General features: G+C 45.2%; 1 protein-coding gene across 2 annotated transcripts in view; it reads left to right on the forward strand.

Annotated features, from left to right (window-relative positions):
- The window catches only part of SUSD3 (sushi domain containing 3), an 84,961-nt gene that overhangs the window by 20,221 nt on the left and 46,849 nt on the right, over positions 1-17,891 (forward strand). For both annotated transcript variants that reach the window (XR_006390908.1, XM_044302031.1), the window contains exon 2: positions 14,865-15,053. Coding sequence is in view for 1 of the 2 variants with exons in the window: in XM_044302031.1 (XP_044157966.1) it covers positions 14,865-15,053 (189 nt within the window). In the remaining variant the exon portion in view is untranslated. The remainder of the gene's footprint in view (positions 1-14,864; positions 15,054-17,891) is intronic.

Consider the following 17,891-nt stretch of genomic DNA (forward strand, 5'->3'; position numbering starts at 1 on the left):
TTTGTCCCTATTGACAATGAGTGGGGACAAAACGGAAGCGTTTTCCTCCGCTGTTGAGATCCTATGACAGATCTCAATAGCGGAAATTGAAAACGCTGATATGAAAGTCGCCTTAAGGGGTATTCCTACGAGAAATATGCTACATTTTACGAGCCAGTACCTGGATCTGAATACTTTTGTAACTGCATGTAATTAAAAATGTAGTATAGTCAATGAGTTATTGAAAAAGATCTTTCTGTGCAGCGCCACCTGCTGTTTGTTCCTTTCCTTCTTTCTCCATCCACCTCAGTAATGTCGCTGAAGTGGACTCACATGCTCAGCTCCATCCTTTTACTCCTGCCAGAAGCTGTGACAGGGAGAGAGCTGCAGCAGAAAGCACGCCCCCCCCCCCCCCCCCCCGAGCTGTGATACGGTGAGAGCAGCATCAGAAAGGCCATGTCCTGACGTGAACTGCAACAAAAAGGATACTTCCCTGAGTTTCAAAAGAAAGGACACACCCCTGAGCTACAGCAGAAAGGACACACCCCAGAGCTTCGGCAGACAGGGCTTACAGCTTGAAATAAATCTAGCAGAGCAATGAATGGGGGGATGTCTGGATCCATGTGAGGTACGGGGAGCTTTGTTAGAGATTGTTATGTACCATATGATGCCTGATTTTCAGTACACTGTTGCAGCAGGGTTTAGTTTTACATTTTCAGTGGCTTTTATTATGTTAAGTGACAATTGAAAGTTTGCTGCAACAGTGTATTTATCAGCTCCAGAAAAATACACAGTATAGTGAAACCACTTTGAAGCGACCACCAGAAATTCCTCAGGTCCCTGCTGCAGCCAGTCACTGGTCTCAGCAGAGATGTCCCATGCACGGCTGAGGCCAGTGATTGGCTGCAGTGTTGACCAGTTGATGGAATGTGCACCAGTGCATGGCATCCAAAAAGATGACGTTAGCAGCGGGAGGACCAGAGCGCAGCGCTGGAAGAAACAGGGTGAGTATCCATGCATTTGGTTTTTAAGGCCATTTACAGGGGTTGCCCGAGTTTTTACTGTATTTTTCTGCTTTATAAGATGCACCTAGGTTTTTGAGGAGGAAAATAAGAAAAAAAATATTTTGAACCAAAAGGTGTGCTTTTGGTAGGTTTCGAACTAATGGTGGTTTGTGGATGACACTATTATGGGGGATCTGTGGATGACACACTGATATGGGGGATCTGTGGATGACACTATTATGGGGGATCTGTGGATGACACTGTTATGGGGGATCTGTGGATGATACTGTTATGGGAGATATGTGGATGACACACTGATATAGGGGATCTGTGGATGACACACTGATATGGAGGATCTGTGGATGACACTATTATGGGGGATCTGTGGATGACACACTGTTATGGGAGCATGTGTGGATGACACTGTTATGGGGGATCTGTGGGTGACACACTGATATGGGGGATCTGTGGATGACACTGTTATGGGGAATCTGTGGATGATACTGTTATGGGGGATCTGTGGATGACACACTGTTATGGGGATCTGTGGATGACACACTGTTATGGGGGATCTGTGGATGACACACTGTTATGGGGGATCTGTGGATGACACACTGAAATGGGGGGAGCTGTGGATGACACTGTTATGGGGGGGTCTGTTGCTGACATATATATAGCATCTTATGCTGGTCCCCTCCGTGTCTTCTCATGTCCCTGTGTGAATAGTGACCCCATTACACCAGGCCCCGCTCACAGCAGTCTTTACATGTAAAGTCTGTTTATTTAATGCTTAAGCAGTGGCTCTGGTTTGTTAAACTAGCGTAATTGTCTGTAGTAGTAGTCACTATCAAAGCGGCGGGCAGGCTGGTAGCGTAACGTCACTTACTCCACTCAGAGGCTCCCGCTCCGCCAGTTTCATTAATGAAGTGGGAGGAGCATGACGGAGTGAGTGACATTACACTGCCGGCCGGCCTGCCGCTTTGATAGTGAATACGACTACAGACGATTACGCTAGTTTAACAAACCAGAGCCACTGGTTGAGGATTACATGAATAGACTTTACATACGAAAACTGCTGTGAGCGGGGCCCGGTGTAATGGAGTACAGTGACTGCACCGGGCCCCGCCGCGAGTGCAACAGCAGTTGCCAGCCTCCAGCCCCTCCTCCCACTCCGCGTGATAGAGGTAAACTTAACTGACACATCGCAGGCCACGCTGTGCAGCATAGCGGCCGGCGATGTGTCAGCAATGTAAAAATTGCACCATTCGCTTTTGGGGGGAAAAAGGTGCGTCTTATAAAGCAAAAAATACGGTATATAACTCGGACAGCTCTTTTAAGCACTGCCTAAGGACTGGCAGTCATAGCATGTACCACCTAGGATACACATACATATGTGTTCTTCCTTATCTTTCCTTTTGGCTTAACATATCCAGAGATGTGTGGCTCAAGATGACCAGCTTCTAAGAAAAATATGGCATTGCGATATTCTGTCACGAGATGTCTATCCTATATGTGGCTATATGTGGCCCCCCAGTGGTTGTGTTGTGATTAGCAGATCCTGCTGTTTCCTCCCTCATAATAAATGCGCTGAACTGTAATACCTGATTGCAGCTGCGGGGATACTCAGAACTCTACCAGCAGAAATTATTCGGTGATTGATCTCTCAGCAGGTTGCTAGGAGCAACAAATGTTATTATTTCTACAATACCAGTTACCATAGAAACCTGTCATTTAAATATAGTCAAATAATTGAAACGCGGGTTGGGGTAGCGTAGAGCCTGCCACACACATAAAATAAAACCGTGGAAATTTGGAAGGTGATGAATGAACACATACGGGGAGCGCAGAGCCTCGGTATATGTGACTCACTTATGGTTATTCATCGGCTATTATTTTCGAATGTGTCGTTTTCTTGCGGGTTAATAAATTATACAGAGACTTTCAGCCGGGTTGTGCTGTATACCCCGGCAACTCGCATGGCTACAAAGCGGTTTTACAAAATTATGAGGTTTGGTTATCATTTAAGTGGATTACTCTGAAAAAATTATTAGAATTCCTGCCGCTAAGGCAAACATCTGCCACATTAAGATGTTCTGGGGAGAGTGGGAGGCAGGTGAAGCGAACAGACACCAGGTTATGAACAGCTGTTCTTTTGCTTCTTGCAAGGAGACTCAGGAAAAAGAAGAAAGAGCTTTAACTCCATAACGGCCAAGCACCATATGTATTCAGCGCGTGGTGCTGGGCTTTGATCCAGAGTGGATTAAAGCTCCTGTAGTCTAGCAGGTCAGTTCCCGGCAGTTTATTACCGCTTCTGCCTTCTCCTCTGCTTGGTGCCTAGTGCCCAACGAGCGCTATTCTATGAACAGAGGAAGCGCCACCTGCCCTGCCTGCACAAGCCACTGAAGTTCAGTATGGGTCTCAGGCTGGGTTCAGACCTGAGCGTTTTACAGCGCGTTCCTACGCGATGTAAAACGTTCAACAGGCAAGAACCAATGATTCCCTATGGGAATGGTTCTCACCTGAGCGTTTTACAGCGCGTACGATCGCGCTGTAAAACTTCCGACGCCCCAAGAAGTACAGGAGCTTCTTTGGGGCGTCTTGTCGCTCGTTCCCGTACATAGACTTCCGGGAACGCGCGACAATGGGCGTTCGCATACTACTGGAGCCGCGTATGTGAGACGCCGGAGAATCGCGCATACACAGCGCTCAGGTCAGGACGCTCAGGTCTGAACCCAGCCTCAATGTTGGTTCCTCCTCCCTCTTCTTCTCTGTATGCCCCGAGAGCTAAATTTTAAAGGTCATAGTAAAGGGTCTGAATACTATTGTCCATCTGAAACTTAAACTTTTCCTTTTCAACCACGTGCCAGTGCGTCATGTTGGTTGAGGAAACGTATGGAGCGGGCTGCTACAGTGAGCCCGCTCCATACACTTCGAGTGCCGGCTGTATCATACAGCAGGTTCCTGACTGCAATGACGGGGAATGGCAATCACACCAAACCTTGCCATTTAACCCCTCAGATGCCGCGATCAACACCAATTGCGGCATCTGTGGAGTTAGACAGAGGGATGCGGATCCCACTGCCTTCCGATCGGAGCCCCTACAGGGGAAACGCAGGGTTCTGACCGGTTACCATGGCAGCCCGGATGCTTCTGAAGCTTTCCAGGCATGCCATGGTAAGTTTTCTGCTGAACTGTGCACGAGGCACAGCTCAGCAGGGAGAGTATCAGAATCCTAATTCCCCTAATTGATCTCTATTAGGGCTCATGCACAAAACCATTGGCTGTTTTGCAGTCTGCAAATTGTGGATCCACAACACAGATAACAGCCGTAAGCATTCAGCATTTTGCGGCCGGCCCCTGATAGAACAGTCCTATCCTTGTCCGTTAATGCGGACAATAATAGGATATGTTCTGTAATTTTTAGGATGGCACGGAATGTACGTGCGGATACGGACAGTGCACGGAGTGCTGTCCGCATCTTTTGCATCCCAGTTGAAGTGAATGCGTCCGCAGCCGACTAGCAAAAAATATGGATCAGATGCAGACCCAAACCACGGTCGTGTGCATGATCCTTAGGGTGAATAGGACAAGGGATAAAAATATCTCATGTTCTAGCCCCCTGAGGGGGTTAAAAGTTATTACAATCTAAGCTAAAAAAAAATAATTAAATATTAAATCACCCCCTCCTTTCCCAATTTTACATCTAAAAATATATTAACAATAAAAAAATTAACAAATGAGGTATCGCCGCGTCCAAAAATGTCTTTAACTATTAAAATATTTTTCAAAAATTCCTGTGCGATGAATGCTGTAATGGAAAAAAAAAATCACACGATTTACAATTTTTTAGTCACCCCCCCCCCTTTCCCTCCAAGAAATTGAATAACAGTGATCAAAAAGCCGTACATACACAATAATGGTACCAATAAAAAAAACTGTTTGTCCTGCAAAAAACAAGCCCTGATACAACTCTGTGGACAGAAATCTAAAAAGTTATGGCTGTCAGAAAATGGCGATGCAAAGAAAATGATTTTTATTTTTTAAAAGTAGTAAAAAAAAAAAAACATATACAAGTTTAGTATCACCGTACATCATGTCATTTTTAGCGCACAGTGAACGCTGTGATGTCGAAAACCCCAAAAACCTTGGCAGACATGTGTTAAATCTTTGTTTTATTTAACCCCACAAATAATTTTTTTCCTGTTTTCCAATAACAGACATGGTAAATTAAATGGTGCCCTTAAAATACAATTTATCCTGCAAAAAATAAGCCCTCATACGGCTATAGGAATTGAAAATTAAAAAAGTTATGGCTATTGTAATGGGAGGAAAAAAAAACAAATGGGTTAATAAATTTGCTAACTTTCTAAGGCCCCTTTCACACGGGCGAGTATTCCGCGCGGATGCGATGCGCGAGTTGAATGCATTGCACCTGCAAAATACCGCCCCATTCATTTCTATGGGGCTGTTCACATGAGCGGTGATTTTCACGCATCACTTATGCGTTGCGTGAAAATCGCAGCATGCTCTATTTTGTGCGTTTTTCACGTAACGCAGGCCCCATAGAAATAAATGGGATTGCGTGAAAATCGCAAGCAAGTGCGGATGCGGTGTGATTTTCACGCATGGTTGCTAGGAGACGATCAGGATGGAGACCCGATCATTAATATTTTCCCTTATAACATGGTTATAAGGGAAAATAATAGCATTCTGAATATAGAATGTTCAGCAAAGGAGACAGAAGAAGATGCCGGGCTACGCGATCAAGTGGAACACAAGTGGAATTTTTATTTATTTTTTAACCCCTCCAGCGCTATTGTACTCTGCATTCTGTATTCAGAATGCTATTATTTTCCCTTATAACCATGTTATAAGGGAAAATAATACAATCTACAGAACACCGATCCCAGACCCGAACTTCTGTAAAGAAGTTCGGGTTTGGGTACCAAACATGCGCAATTTTTCTCACGCGAGTGCAAAACGCATTACAATGTTTTGCACTCGCGCGGAACGCACCCGCACATTTTCCCGCAACGCCCGTCTGAAAGAGGCCTAACATTCTGTTTTCAGTTTGTCATTGATGCCACGTTCACATTTCTGGTGCCTGTCTGCCAGAGTTCACCAGATCCGGCACTGCTGGATTCAACAGATCACCGCCGGATCCCTATTGACTATAATGGTATCCGGCAGTGACCTGGCCGCTTTCTGGTGTAAATGCCGGGTTTCAGGTATACATGCAGCAGCTTTTAGTCTGGCTGACAGCCGGCATTTATGCCAGATCAGACTGTAATGGAGATGTGAATACAGCCCATGGGGGACTGAGTGCAGAATGATGGGGGGAAAACTTGAATTTTTTATTTTATTTTAGCACAAGGCCATAATATAACAAAATGTGAAAAAAGTGAAAGGATCTGGAAACTTTCTGAATGCACTGTATATTTTAGTAAAGATGTAGGTTTTTAGTTTCACACAGTAAATCCATCCAGAAATGCGGAATGAGGACCTTGGCGGAAGCCTTGTGTAGCCGTTATCTTACATTCTCCTTTGAGCGCTCCTCTCCTATTTTTGCATTCTTGAAATAACATAGAGAATTTGTTTAACTTTCTGGAAACTTATACAAATGTATGGGACACAAGTGGTGGAAACAAGGAGATAAAGATTCTTCTTAGCATTATCTTCCACCTTGTGCATCTTTTACTCATCTCATGATTGTAACGTCAGGCATTTTTTCAATATTTTGAAAGTTTTATGAGTTTTCTGATTATAGTTTATAAGATATTGGGGGAGATTTATTACGACTAGCGCTCCCGTACATCAGTCTGATCCCCCTGCGCTGGGGAGAGATGCACTAATAAATTAGTTGCATCTCTGCCCCTCCGTGCGCCAGATATTTAAGTCTATGCCAGCCAGGAACTGGTGTAGATTTGGGCTATAATCTACATCTACCGCAGTCTCTGGCGTAAGCTATAGTAAATATGGTGGGCTGTGCACAGCTCCGCCCCCTTATCTCACCCCTTTAGAAAAGTGACGAGAACCCCTAAAATTCACAAATTATGGCGCAAATATGCCATGTGCCATAATTTGCGTTTTTTTTACAACAGAATAGTGGCGTAAATAACGTAATAAATGCCCTCTGTTGTATTGGATGTGAGATTTGGGCTGCACACAAAAAAACATGGCTCCCCAGAACAGAACTCTAACTGTGCTCCATTCCCAACTGATAGTGCCTTTGTTAAAGAGGAGCTGTCCCTTCTCCTGACATAGGCTACATGCACAAGACCGCAAATTTCGGATCCGCAAAAAACGGAAGCCGCCAGTGTGCCTTCCGCAATTTGCGGAATGGAACAGCCGGCCCATTGTAGAAATGCCTATTTTTGTTCAACAAAACGGACAAGAATAGGACATGTTATAATTTTTTGGGGGACCACGGAACGGAGCACTGGATGCGGACAGCACACGGAGTGCTGTCCGCATCATTTGCGGCCCTATTGAAGTGAATGGGTCTGCATCCGAGCCGCAAAAACTGTGGCTCGGATGCGGACCAAAGTAACGGCCGTGTGCATGAGGCCTTAGTAACTGTTTGTATCCCCCATTTAATAACGATTCTGGAGCATCTGTTCTTATGACTCTATGATGTGCCATTCCTTTATTATTCCTGCTAGAATATATAAATGAATTACTAGCAGTGAAGGTCCAGATGGGTGTGTCCCTGCACAGTCCGACACTACCCAATCAGTGCTGCCAGTGTCAGACACGTGTGCAGGGACACCTCCCCAACTGGTAACACTCATCTGGACCTCTATTACAAATGTATGCTAATTCATTCATAACTTCTAGTAGGAATAATAGAGAAATGGCAGAATATTGAGCCATAGAAATAGAAGCTGCTACTAAAACAGACATGTCAGGACGGGGGAAAGGCATTTTACATTTGGGAAGCTTTTTATGTCCTATTAATGTCCACCAGTCTAAAGTGCCATTCACACGTCCGTGTCGGTGCTCAAATCCGGGAGAAGGTGGTCAGTGATGCATCCGTGAAGCTGTCCATGAAGGATCTGTGTGGTCCGTGTTTCTGTTCTTTGCTGTCCGTGTGCCATCCATGTTTCACTGAAACTAAACAGCTGAAAAATAATTTTCTAAACATCTTTTCTTAATGATCCGTGAAACATGGATGCAACACAGATGGGATCCGTGTTGCATCCGTCGATTTCACTGACCCATAGACTATAAGGCTACATGCACACGAACGTTTTTTGCGGATAGGATGCGGACCCATTCATTTCAATGGGTCCGCAAAAAATGCGGACAGCACACCGCGTGCTGTCTGCATCAGTATGTCCGTTCCGTAGCCCCACAAAAAAAAAAAAACATGTCTTATTCTTGTCCGTTTTAGGCATTGTTACAATGGATACGCAATTTGTGGACCGCAAAACACATACGGTCGTGTGCATGTAGCCTTATGGGCGTGATGGATCTGTGAACACGTACAAAATAGAGCATGCAGACGTGCTAAAACCACGGACCATGGTAAATTAAATGAATGGGGACGTGTGCTGTCTGTGGAGAACACGTACGGCACACGTCCGTGGAACCTGATGTGTGAATGAGGCTTAATCTATTCACACGCCATCAGAGGGCCTGTATATGTCTTTAGGATTTTCCGACTTTTAATCTGCCAGTGTACAGGCATATAGTGGCATCACCCATAGACTCCCAAGATTTTAAATAAAATACATATTTTTATGTTTTGGTTTAATATGGTTATGGATTTTTTTGTGGCATTTTTCAAAAAATGTTCAGTAAAAAAAAATGCTCCATCCAAATGTTTGCTGTAAACCATTAGGAAACAAACTGCATTTTTTGCATTTTACATCACTTTTTTGGCGTATTTTTTTTCAAAACGCAGAATGGACTAGATATTGGAGCACATTTATTAAGACCGCCATTTTAGACGCCGATCTTAATAAAGCCCTAAGCTGGCGGTGGATCCGCCAAAGTTATGAAGAGGCCGCCGGCCCCTCCATAACTTCGGCAGATTCTCCGCCAGTTTAAAGCGTAAGACCGCTTCTGAGCTGTCTTACATTTTGATTATTTTCTTCCACTTGACTCAATTAATGATGCAAAATGAAATCTTACAGGTAATTGACTCTAACATATCTGACACAGAAGAGGATCCTTGAGTCATCTCATGATGTCAAGCACATTATATTTTTTTCTCTGTCTTTAAAAATACTTGATGACGTACGCCACTGGGGGGAATTTATCAAATCTGGTGTAAAGGAAAACTGGCTAGTTGCCCATAGCAACCAATCAGAATCCACCTTTTATTTTCCAAAGGAGCTCTGAAAAATGAAAGGTGGAATCTGATTGGTTGCTATGGGCAACTAAGCCAGGAGTTCTGAAGATAGGCCATCAATATGGAACTCCCAGAAAATCCCTTATAAATGCCTCCTGGCGTGTCTGTTTTAATAAATTCATGTATTCCCCGCAAAATGATAATTCTGTTACATCTTGTATTAGGGCTCATGCACACAACCATATGTATTTGTGGTCCGCAAAAAAACAGGAATCCACAAAAAAAAGGATGAGATCCGTGTTGGATCCGTTTTTCTTTTGCGGATCCATTGTAACAATGCCGCAAAACGGCCATGTTTAATTTTTATTTTTTTTGCGGAATGGACATGCGGACATACAGACACGGAATTAGTAGAGGAAGTGAGAGCTGTGATGTGTGCTCCATTCTTCATGTGACTAGGCCTAAAGCCTCATGCGGTTTCCGTTGTTCCGTGATCCGTGTCCGTTTTTTCTTCCGTGGGTCTTCCTTGATTTTTGGAGGATCCACGGACATGAAAAATCTACTTTTACTCTACTGACAGCCAGCCCTCACTACATTCTTACTTATATCCATACATTTGCACTGTGAATTATTTGGAACCCTGTTTTGAAACTGTTGGATGTACTACAACTCCCATTCTGCACTTTTGTAAAGAGAGACGTTTATTTTTTATGCCGGCCACTGCACCCAACATCTCCTGCCTTGCACCCACACCAAACCCACAACATCAAGGGCACCCCAACTTAGGGTTGTCACGATACCAAAATTTTGATTCGATTTTAATACCATAAAAAAGTATTGCGATACTCTATGCCATTAGATACCATGCGAAAAAAATAAAACACCAAAAAAGCCGGGTGCATTCCGCATTTTATGGAACGTCCGGCCCATAATCGAACAGTCCTATACTATTTTTTTTTTTTTCTGGGGTCTTAAAAGTGAAAAAAGGTTGTAAAACAAATTTGGGTGGCTCCACGAGTAAGTAAGATAGATGGGTGCTGCTATAAAAAATGGTTCCCCCTCTTATCAAAAGTAAATTAGATCAATGGTGTAGATAGGCACAACCAAATATCTGGGTCATTTGGAAATACAGCTATTTAATTCCACATCTAATACAATATAAAAGGTACAATAAAAAGATACAATAAAATTCTATCTCTGGTGCGTATTACAATTCACCTATATGCGGTTCAAAAGGGGACATATATACTAAATGTCAATCAATGAGCAGAAGCCGACCTCCATAAAATATCCAAAGGATGAGATGACATATGCAATGAAATAAACTAAAATAAAATAAACTTGGATGATGATTAAGGATAATGTATGTTAGATCTTGTTCATCCTTCCAGAGAAAGCGATAGGTTGCTCGTATGCTTAGCGTCCTAACGCTGACACGTTCATTGTGTTGACCAAGCGTTCATATAATCGAGAATGTGCTGTCACTAATCCACTCTGTATTTGCCCTAATTGTCTGCAAAATGTTCTTTCCAAAGTATCGGCATAAATGAGGGTACTCACAGTTATTGCGATCAAACTGCGGTCAGAGTTTCACGCTGTGTGGCGTCCCACCTGTGTTCAGCGCGATCGGCGTTGCTTGCGCAGTAAATCTCATGAATTATCACGAGAACTGGAGTATTCACCCTGTTGGTCGTGCCGACTTTCAATCTCGGGGTGTATAGATCCGTGGACAGCTGTTTTGTAGACAGGATCCTGTTTGTTGTTTCCATTATGTATATCTGTACTTTTCTTCAGAGAAACACTTGGGTACTTTGTAAATAATTTGTTCAAACCAAACGCGTTTCGGAGTATATATAGTTTCTTACTCCTTCGACCACTGAAGAAGGAGTAAGAAACTATATATACTCTGAAAGCATACGAGCAACCTATCGCTTTCTCTGGAAGGATGAACAACAAGATCTAATATACATTATCCTTAATCATCATCCAAGTTTATTTTATTTTAGTTTATTTCATTGCATGTCATCTCATCCTTTGGATATTTTATGGAGGTCGGCTTCTGCTCATTGATTGACATTTAGTATATACAGTATGTCCCCTTTTGAACCGCATATAGGTGAATTGTAATACGCACCAGAGATAGAATTTTATTGTACCTTTTATATTGTATTAGATGTGGAATTAAATAACGACCCAGATCTTTGGTTGTGCCTATCTACACCATTGATCTAATTTGTATTTTCTGTTACAGCGTTTACCGCATAGGAGATATCTTTTTATATTATAATAGTCTGGACTCTTCGGATGTGGCGATATGTAATATGTTTATCTATTTATTGTTTATATATTTAATATGTAAAATTGGCAAAGGGGGTGATTTATACTTAATATTTTGGTGTGTGTTTTTTTTTTTACTTTTTTCCTACTTTTTATTTAATAACTATTTCCACCTTAGGGGATAGAACCTGGGATCTTTTCATCCCTTGTCCTACTCCCCCTAATAGAGCTCTACTAGGGTGAATAGGACTTCACACTCTCCCTGCTGCCCTGGGCTTTGTGCACACGGCAGCAGGGAGCTTACCATGGCAGCCAGGGCTTCAGCAGTGTCCTGGCTGCCATGGTAACTGATCGGAGCCCCGCGATTTCAATGATCAGAACTGCCGCTGCACCACCAATGAAGAGGGCGGAGGGGACCCTGTGGCCACTGCCACCACTGATTTAATACTGGGGGGGTTGGGGGATAAAGCGCACTGCGCCACCAATGACTTTAATACTGGGGTGGGAGGGGAGCACTGCGCCACCAATAAAGCTAACTCGCCCATTAATATAAATACAAGAGGCGGGTGCCGGCAGCAGAATCACATAGCCGGCACCCGACCTCTATGACAGGGAGCTGCGGTCAGCGTCAGTTAACCCCTTAGGTTATTCTGCAGCCGGCACGCCTCGTGTATTTGTATTAATGGGTGAGTTATCCACATTGGAGGCGCAGTGGCCACGGCCCCTCCGCTCTCTATTCTCATTGGTGGGAGCGGCAGTAGCGGCTCAGTGAGGAGGGAGAGACTCTCTCCTTCTCCCCTGTGCTGCTGAGGTAACATGGAGCATGCTGGGAGCAGCGCCTGCCATGTTCTGTAATACTAGGCTGCACAGTATCGATTGGGTATCGATAATTCGATACCCGGTGCAACCCTACCCCAACTATCATGAGGCAGGAGTCCCAACATCAAGGTGTGCCCCGAGAGAAGAAAGGGTTCACACTCCTGTCACTGCCCTGCCCCAGGATTGCCACTGTGAATAATCATTGCAGCCAGAGCCACCACCACTCCCATCCTCCTCTCCTCCTGGGCTGTGTGACACAAATAGAGCATCTGCTTGTATGATGGACTGCCAATTCCTTCCTACCGGGGGACACAGAACCCCCATTCTAGAGATAGGTGCAGATCCCAGAGGTCAGGCCCAACTGATCAGACACAGATCAGATTTATACATAGGACAACCCTGCATTTCCAGGAGGAATAACAGAGGAACACAGAATTTTAAGAAAAGATGCTTCACCATTGTTGTTTCATTGGGAATACACATGCACCTCCTCCAGCAATTCAATGCACTGCAGCACTTTCAAAAGTTCATTCTGCCCCCCCCCCCCCCAGTTTGTGACTAAAATACATGTAAAATGCAGACAATACAGATGTATATGGAATTCATGAGCTGAAAACCCCTCTGTAATGGCTGTGTTTTAGAGGGGAATTCCATGAACACTTGTAGTAGTATTGTATCATATTGGTAGGGGTCCCAGAGTTCATACCCCACGTTCTAACATTTCACTTTTAGGCTACATTCACAAGGCCTTTTCTGGAACAAATTGAAGTCTATGTGGCCATTTACGTGGCCGCTTTTTGTAACAGCCAGTGAATAGCGGCCATCGAAAAATAGAACATTCATGGCCAGATAGACCTTATTGAAATCAATGGGACAATTTTTAACGGCCGTCAGACACTAGTGGAACATGGCCAAAAAATTACTCACCTCATCCACTTGCACATGCAGAGGAAGTCACTCCTCTCTTGATGCTGAAGGTCCTGCGCTCAAGCGTGATGTCACCACGCAATCATGCTGGAAGCGCTTGGTGATGTCATCAAGCTTGAGCACAGGTCCTTTGGCAGGGCCTTCAGCATCAAGAGAGGAGTGAGTGCCTCTGCATGTGCAAGTGGATGAGGTGAGTTTTTTTTTTCCACTTCCCCTAAAAAAGAGGACCACTATGGGGGACATTGGGGGCCACTATTGGGGAATTTATTACGGCTAGGGGCCACTATGGGGGACATTATTACTGCTACGTGCCACTATAGGGGATGTTATGACTGCAGGGGCCAACTATGGGGAACAATATGTATACCGCAGAAGTTGGGCTTTTATTAAAAAAAGCCAATGAAATTCATCTGTTTTTAACAGCCATTTTTATCTGCCATGAAAAATAGCCATTAAAAATGGACAGGCGGACAGAAAATGGATGCAAAAATGGTAGAAAAATGGAAAAATGGCCATGAAAAACTGACAGTGTATCCATTTTTGTGGTGTGAATGTAGCTTTACCCTGTGGATTGGTGCTAAAAGATATGTTCGAAATGTCCCTTTAAATGCAAAAAAATATAAAAAGATAAAGTGCATGAAAAGTGCAGTCATCCTATTTAGGCCTCATGCACACGGCCGTATGTATTTTGCGGTCCACAAAAAATACGGATGACATCTGTGTGCATTTCATATTTTGTGGAACAGAACAGCTGGCCCCTAATAGAACAGTACTATCCTTGTCCGTAAGGCTCCATTCACACGTCCGCAAATGGGTCCGCCTCTGTTCCACAATTTTGCCGAACATTCTCTATGGGGACAGAAAAGATGCGGACAGCACACAGTGTGCTGTCCACATCCGCATTTCCGTGACGCGGCCCCGAACTTCCCGGCTTCGTCCCCGAACTTCCGGGCTGCGGCTCGGCAAAAAATAGAACATGTCCTATTCTTGTCCAAAATTCCAGTTCTATAGGGGGTGCCGGCCGGGTGTATTGCGGATCCACCAGACACTACGGACGTGGGAATGGACCCTAACCCGGACAATAATAGGGCATGTTCTATTTTTTTGCGGAACGGAAATACAGAGATATACGTAAACGGAATGCACACGAAGTACCTTCATTTTTTTCTTTTGGGGACCCATTGAAATGAATTGCAAAAGAAACAGCTCGGACAGGGAAAGAAAATTTGTGGGCATGAGCCCTTAGCGAGGGCTCGTTTGCTGAAGATTCATTGCTATAAACCTTGTATCTATCAGAACCTTCCGTTTGTGCTTAGAAGAAAGCCAGTAACAATGCGATAGAGATACAAACATGCAGGTCACACTGTACGGGGCATTTCTCCATCAGGAAAGAGGGTCGGGAACATTTCAGATGGCTTTATAGAAACTTTCCGCTTAGCGTAGCATGAAACTACAGTACTTAGAGCTGACCTCGTATTTGCGCTCTACACGCTCAGCCGCCTGTTTATTGATTATCTAAAATCCTAGCAATTATTGCGGCTTTTCTCTCTGCTTGTTTGTAGGTCAGTGTAAAAAGATTGTGCCGCCGGAGTCCGGCTCATTCCACATTGTGCACGGAAATGGCTCTTCAGTGGGGACCGTTATTATGTTTCAGTGCTCCTCTTCATATCAGCTGGTTGGAGAAGGATTAACGACCTGTGTCTGGAAAGGAAACAGCACCTTGTGGACAGCGGGCGCGCCTTCCTGTAAACGTAAGGGATCAATTTTATTATTTTTTTTAATCAAAGACATTTTATGGTGTTTTCACATGGTGAGGCCTCATGCACACGACAGTTTTTTTTCACGGCCCTCAAAAACGGGGTCCGTGGGTCCGTGATCCGTGACCGTTTTTCCGTCCGTGGGTCTTCCTTGATTTTTGGAGGATCCACGGACATGAAAAAAAAAGTCATTTTGGTGTCCGCCTGGCCGTGCGGAGCCAAACGGATCCGTCCTGAATTACAATGCAAGTCAATGGGGACGGATCCGTTTGATGTTGACACAATATGGTGCCATTTCAAACGGATCCGTCCCCATTGACTTTCAATGTAAAGTCTGGAGTTCTGTTATACCATCGGATTGGAGTTTTCTCCAATCCGATGGTATATTTTAACTTGTAGCGTCCCCATCACCATGGGAACGCCTCTATGTTAGAATATACTGTCGGATATGAGCTACATCGTGAAACTCATTTCCGACAGTATATTCTAACACAGAGGCGTTCCCATGGTGATGGAGACGCTTCAGGTTAGAATATACAAAAAAACTGTGTACATGACTGCCCCCTGCTGCCTGGCAGGTGCTGCCAGGCACCAGGGGGCAGACCCCCCCCCCCTGTTTTTAACTCATTGGTGGCCAGTGGGCCCCCCCTCCCCTGTTGTTAACTCGTTGGTGGCCAGTGTGCGCACCCCCCTCCCTCCCTCTATTGTTTTAATACATTGGGGCCAGTGTGCGCGCGCCCCCCAACCCCCCCTCTATTATTTTAATACATTGGGGCCAGTGTGCGCGCGCCCCCCCAACCCCCCCCCCTCCCTCCCTCTATTGTTTTAATACATTGGGGCCAGTGTGCGCGCGCCCCCCCAACCCCCCCTCCCTCCCTCTCTCTATTGTTTTAATACATTGGGGCCAGTGTGCGCACCCCCCCAACCCCCCCCCCCCCCCCCCTCCCTCCCTCTATTGTAATCATCATCGGTGGCAGCGGAGTAGAAGATTTTCATACTTACCTGCTTCTTGCTGCTGCGATGTCTGCGTCCGGCCGGGAGCTCCTCCTACTGGTAAGTGACAGCAATGCGCCGCACAGACCTGTCACTTACCAGTAGGAGGAGCTCCCGGCCGGACGCAGACATCGCAGCAGCAAGAAGCAGGTAAGTATGAAAATCTTCTACTCCGCTGCCACCGATGATGATTACAATAGAGGGAGGGAGGGAGGGGGGGGGGGTTGGGGGGGTGCGCACACTGGCCCCAATGTATTAAAACAATAGAGGGAGGGAGGGGGGGTTGGGGGGGCGCGCGCACACTGGCCCCAATGTATTAAAACAATAGAGGGAGGGAGGGGGGGTTGGGGGGGGGGGGCGCGCACACTGGCCCCAATGTATTAAAACAATAGAGGGAGGGAGGGAGGGGGGTGCGCACACTGGCCACCAACGAGTTAACAACAGGGGAGGGGGGGGGCCGCACAATGATATTCAAACTGGGGAGGGGGGGGGGGGTCTGCCCCCTGCTGCCTGGCAGCCCTGATCTCTTACAGGGGGATATGATGGGGTTAATTGTACTATCATATCCCCCTGTAAGAGATCGGGTGCTGCCAGGCAGCAGGGGGCAGTCTTGTACAAAGTTTGCAGTGTATTCTAACTAGAAGCGTCCCCATCACCATGGGAACGCTTCTGTGTTAGAATATACTGTCGGAAATGAGTTTTCACGAAGTGAAAACTTAGATCAGAAAAAGCTTTTATGCAGACGGATCTTCGGATCCGTCTGTATGAAACTAAAACCTACGGCCACGGATCACGGCCACGGATGCCAATCTTGTGTGCATCCGTGTTCTTTCACGGACCCATTGACTTGAATGGGCCCGTGAACCGTTGGCCGTGAAAAAAATAGGACAGGTCATATTTTTTTCACGGCCAGGAAACACGGCTCACGGATGCGGCTGCCAAACGGTGCATTTTCCGATTTTTCCACGGACCCATTGAAAGTCAATGGGTCCGTGAAAAAAAACGGAAAACGGCACAACGGCCACGGATGCACACAACGGTCGTGTGCATGAGGCCTGACCCTGAGGTTTATATTTACAATCTGCTGCTAGGGTTTTTCCCCTTTAAGGCTACATGCACACGACCGTATGTGTTTTGCGGTCCGCAAATTGTGGATTCGCCAAAAAAACGAATGGCGTCCGTATGTCAGACTATTTTTTTGCGGATCCATTGTAACAATGCCTATTCTTGTCCGCAAAACAATTTTTTTGTGGGGCTACAGAACGGACATACTGATGCGGACAGCACACATCCTATCCGCAAAAACGGACACGGAACCAAACCACGTTTGTGTGCATGTAGGCTAAATCTGTAGATAAATAACACAGCTCTCGCTTTCATCTGCTGTTCCAAATGAGTGAAAATATACAATAATCGCTGCAGTAAGAGATAAGGAACTCAATAAGGTCCAAAATTCAATACCTGCTCTGATCTACCAAGGCTACTTTCACACTGGCGTTTTGGCTTTCCGTTTGTGAGATCCGTTTCAGGGCTCTCACAAGCGGTCCAAAACGGATCAGTTTTGCCCTAATGCATTCTGAATGGAAAAGGATCCACTCAGAATGCATCAGTTTGCCTCCTTTCCGTCTCCATTTTCGCTTTCGAGACGGACACCAAAACGCTGCTTGCAGCGTTTTGGTGTCCGTCTGACGAAACTGAGCCAAACAGATCCGTTCTAACACACAATGTAAGTCAATAGGGACGGATCCGTTTTCTATGACACAATCTGGCACAATAGAAAACGGATCCGTTCTCTATTGACTTTCAATAGTGTTCAAGATGGATCCGTCTTGGCTATGT

The sequence above is a fragment of the Bufo gargarizans genome, chromosome 7, assembly GCF_014858855.1.
Source record: "Bufo gargarizans isolate SCDJY-AF-19 chromosome 7, ASM1485885v1, whole genome shotgun sequence".
Classification (NCBI taxonomy): domain Eukaryota; kingdom Metazoa; phylum Chordata; class Amphibia; order Anura; family Bufonidae; genus Bufo; species Bufo gargarizans.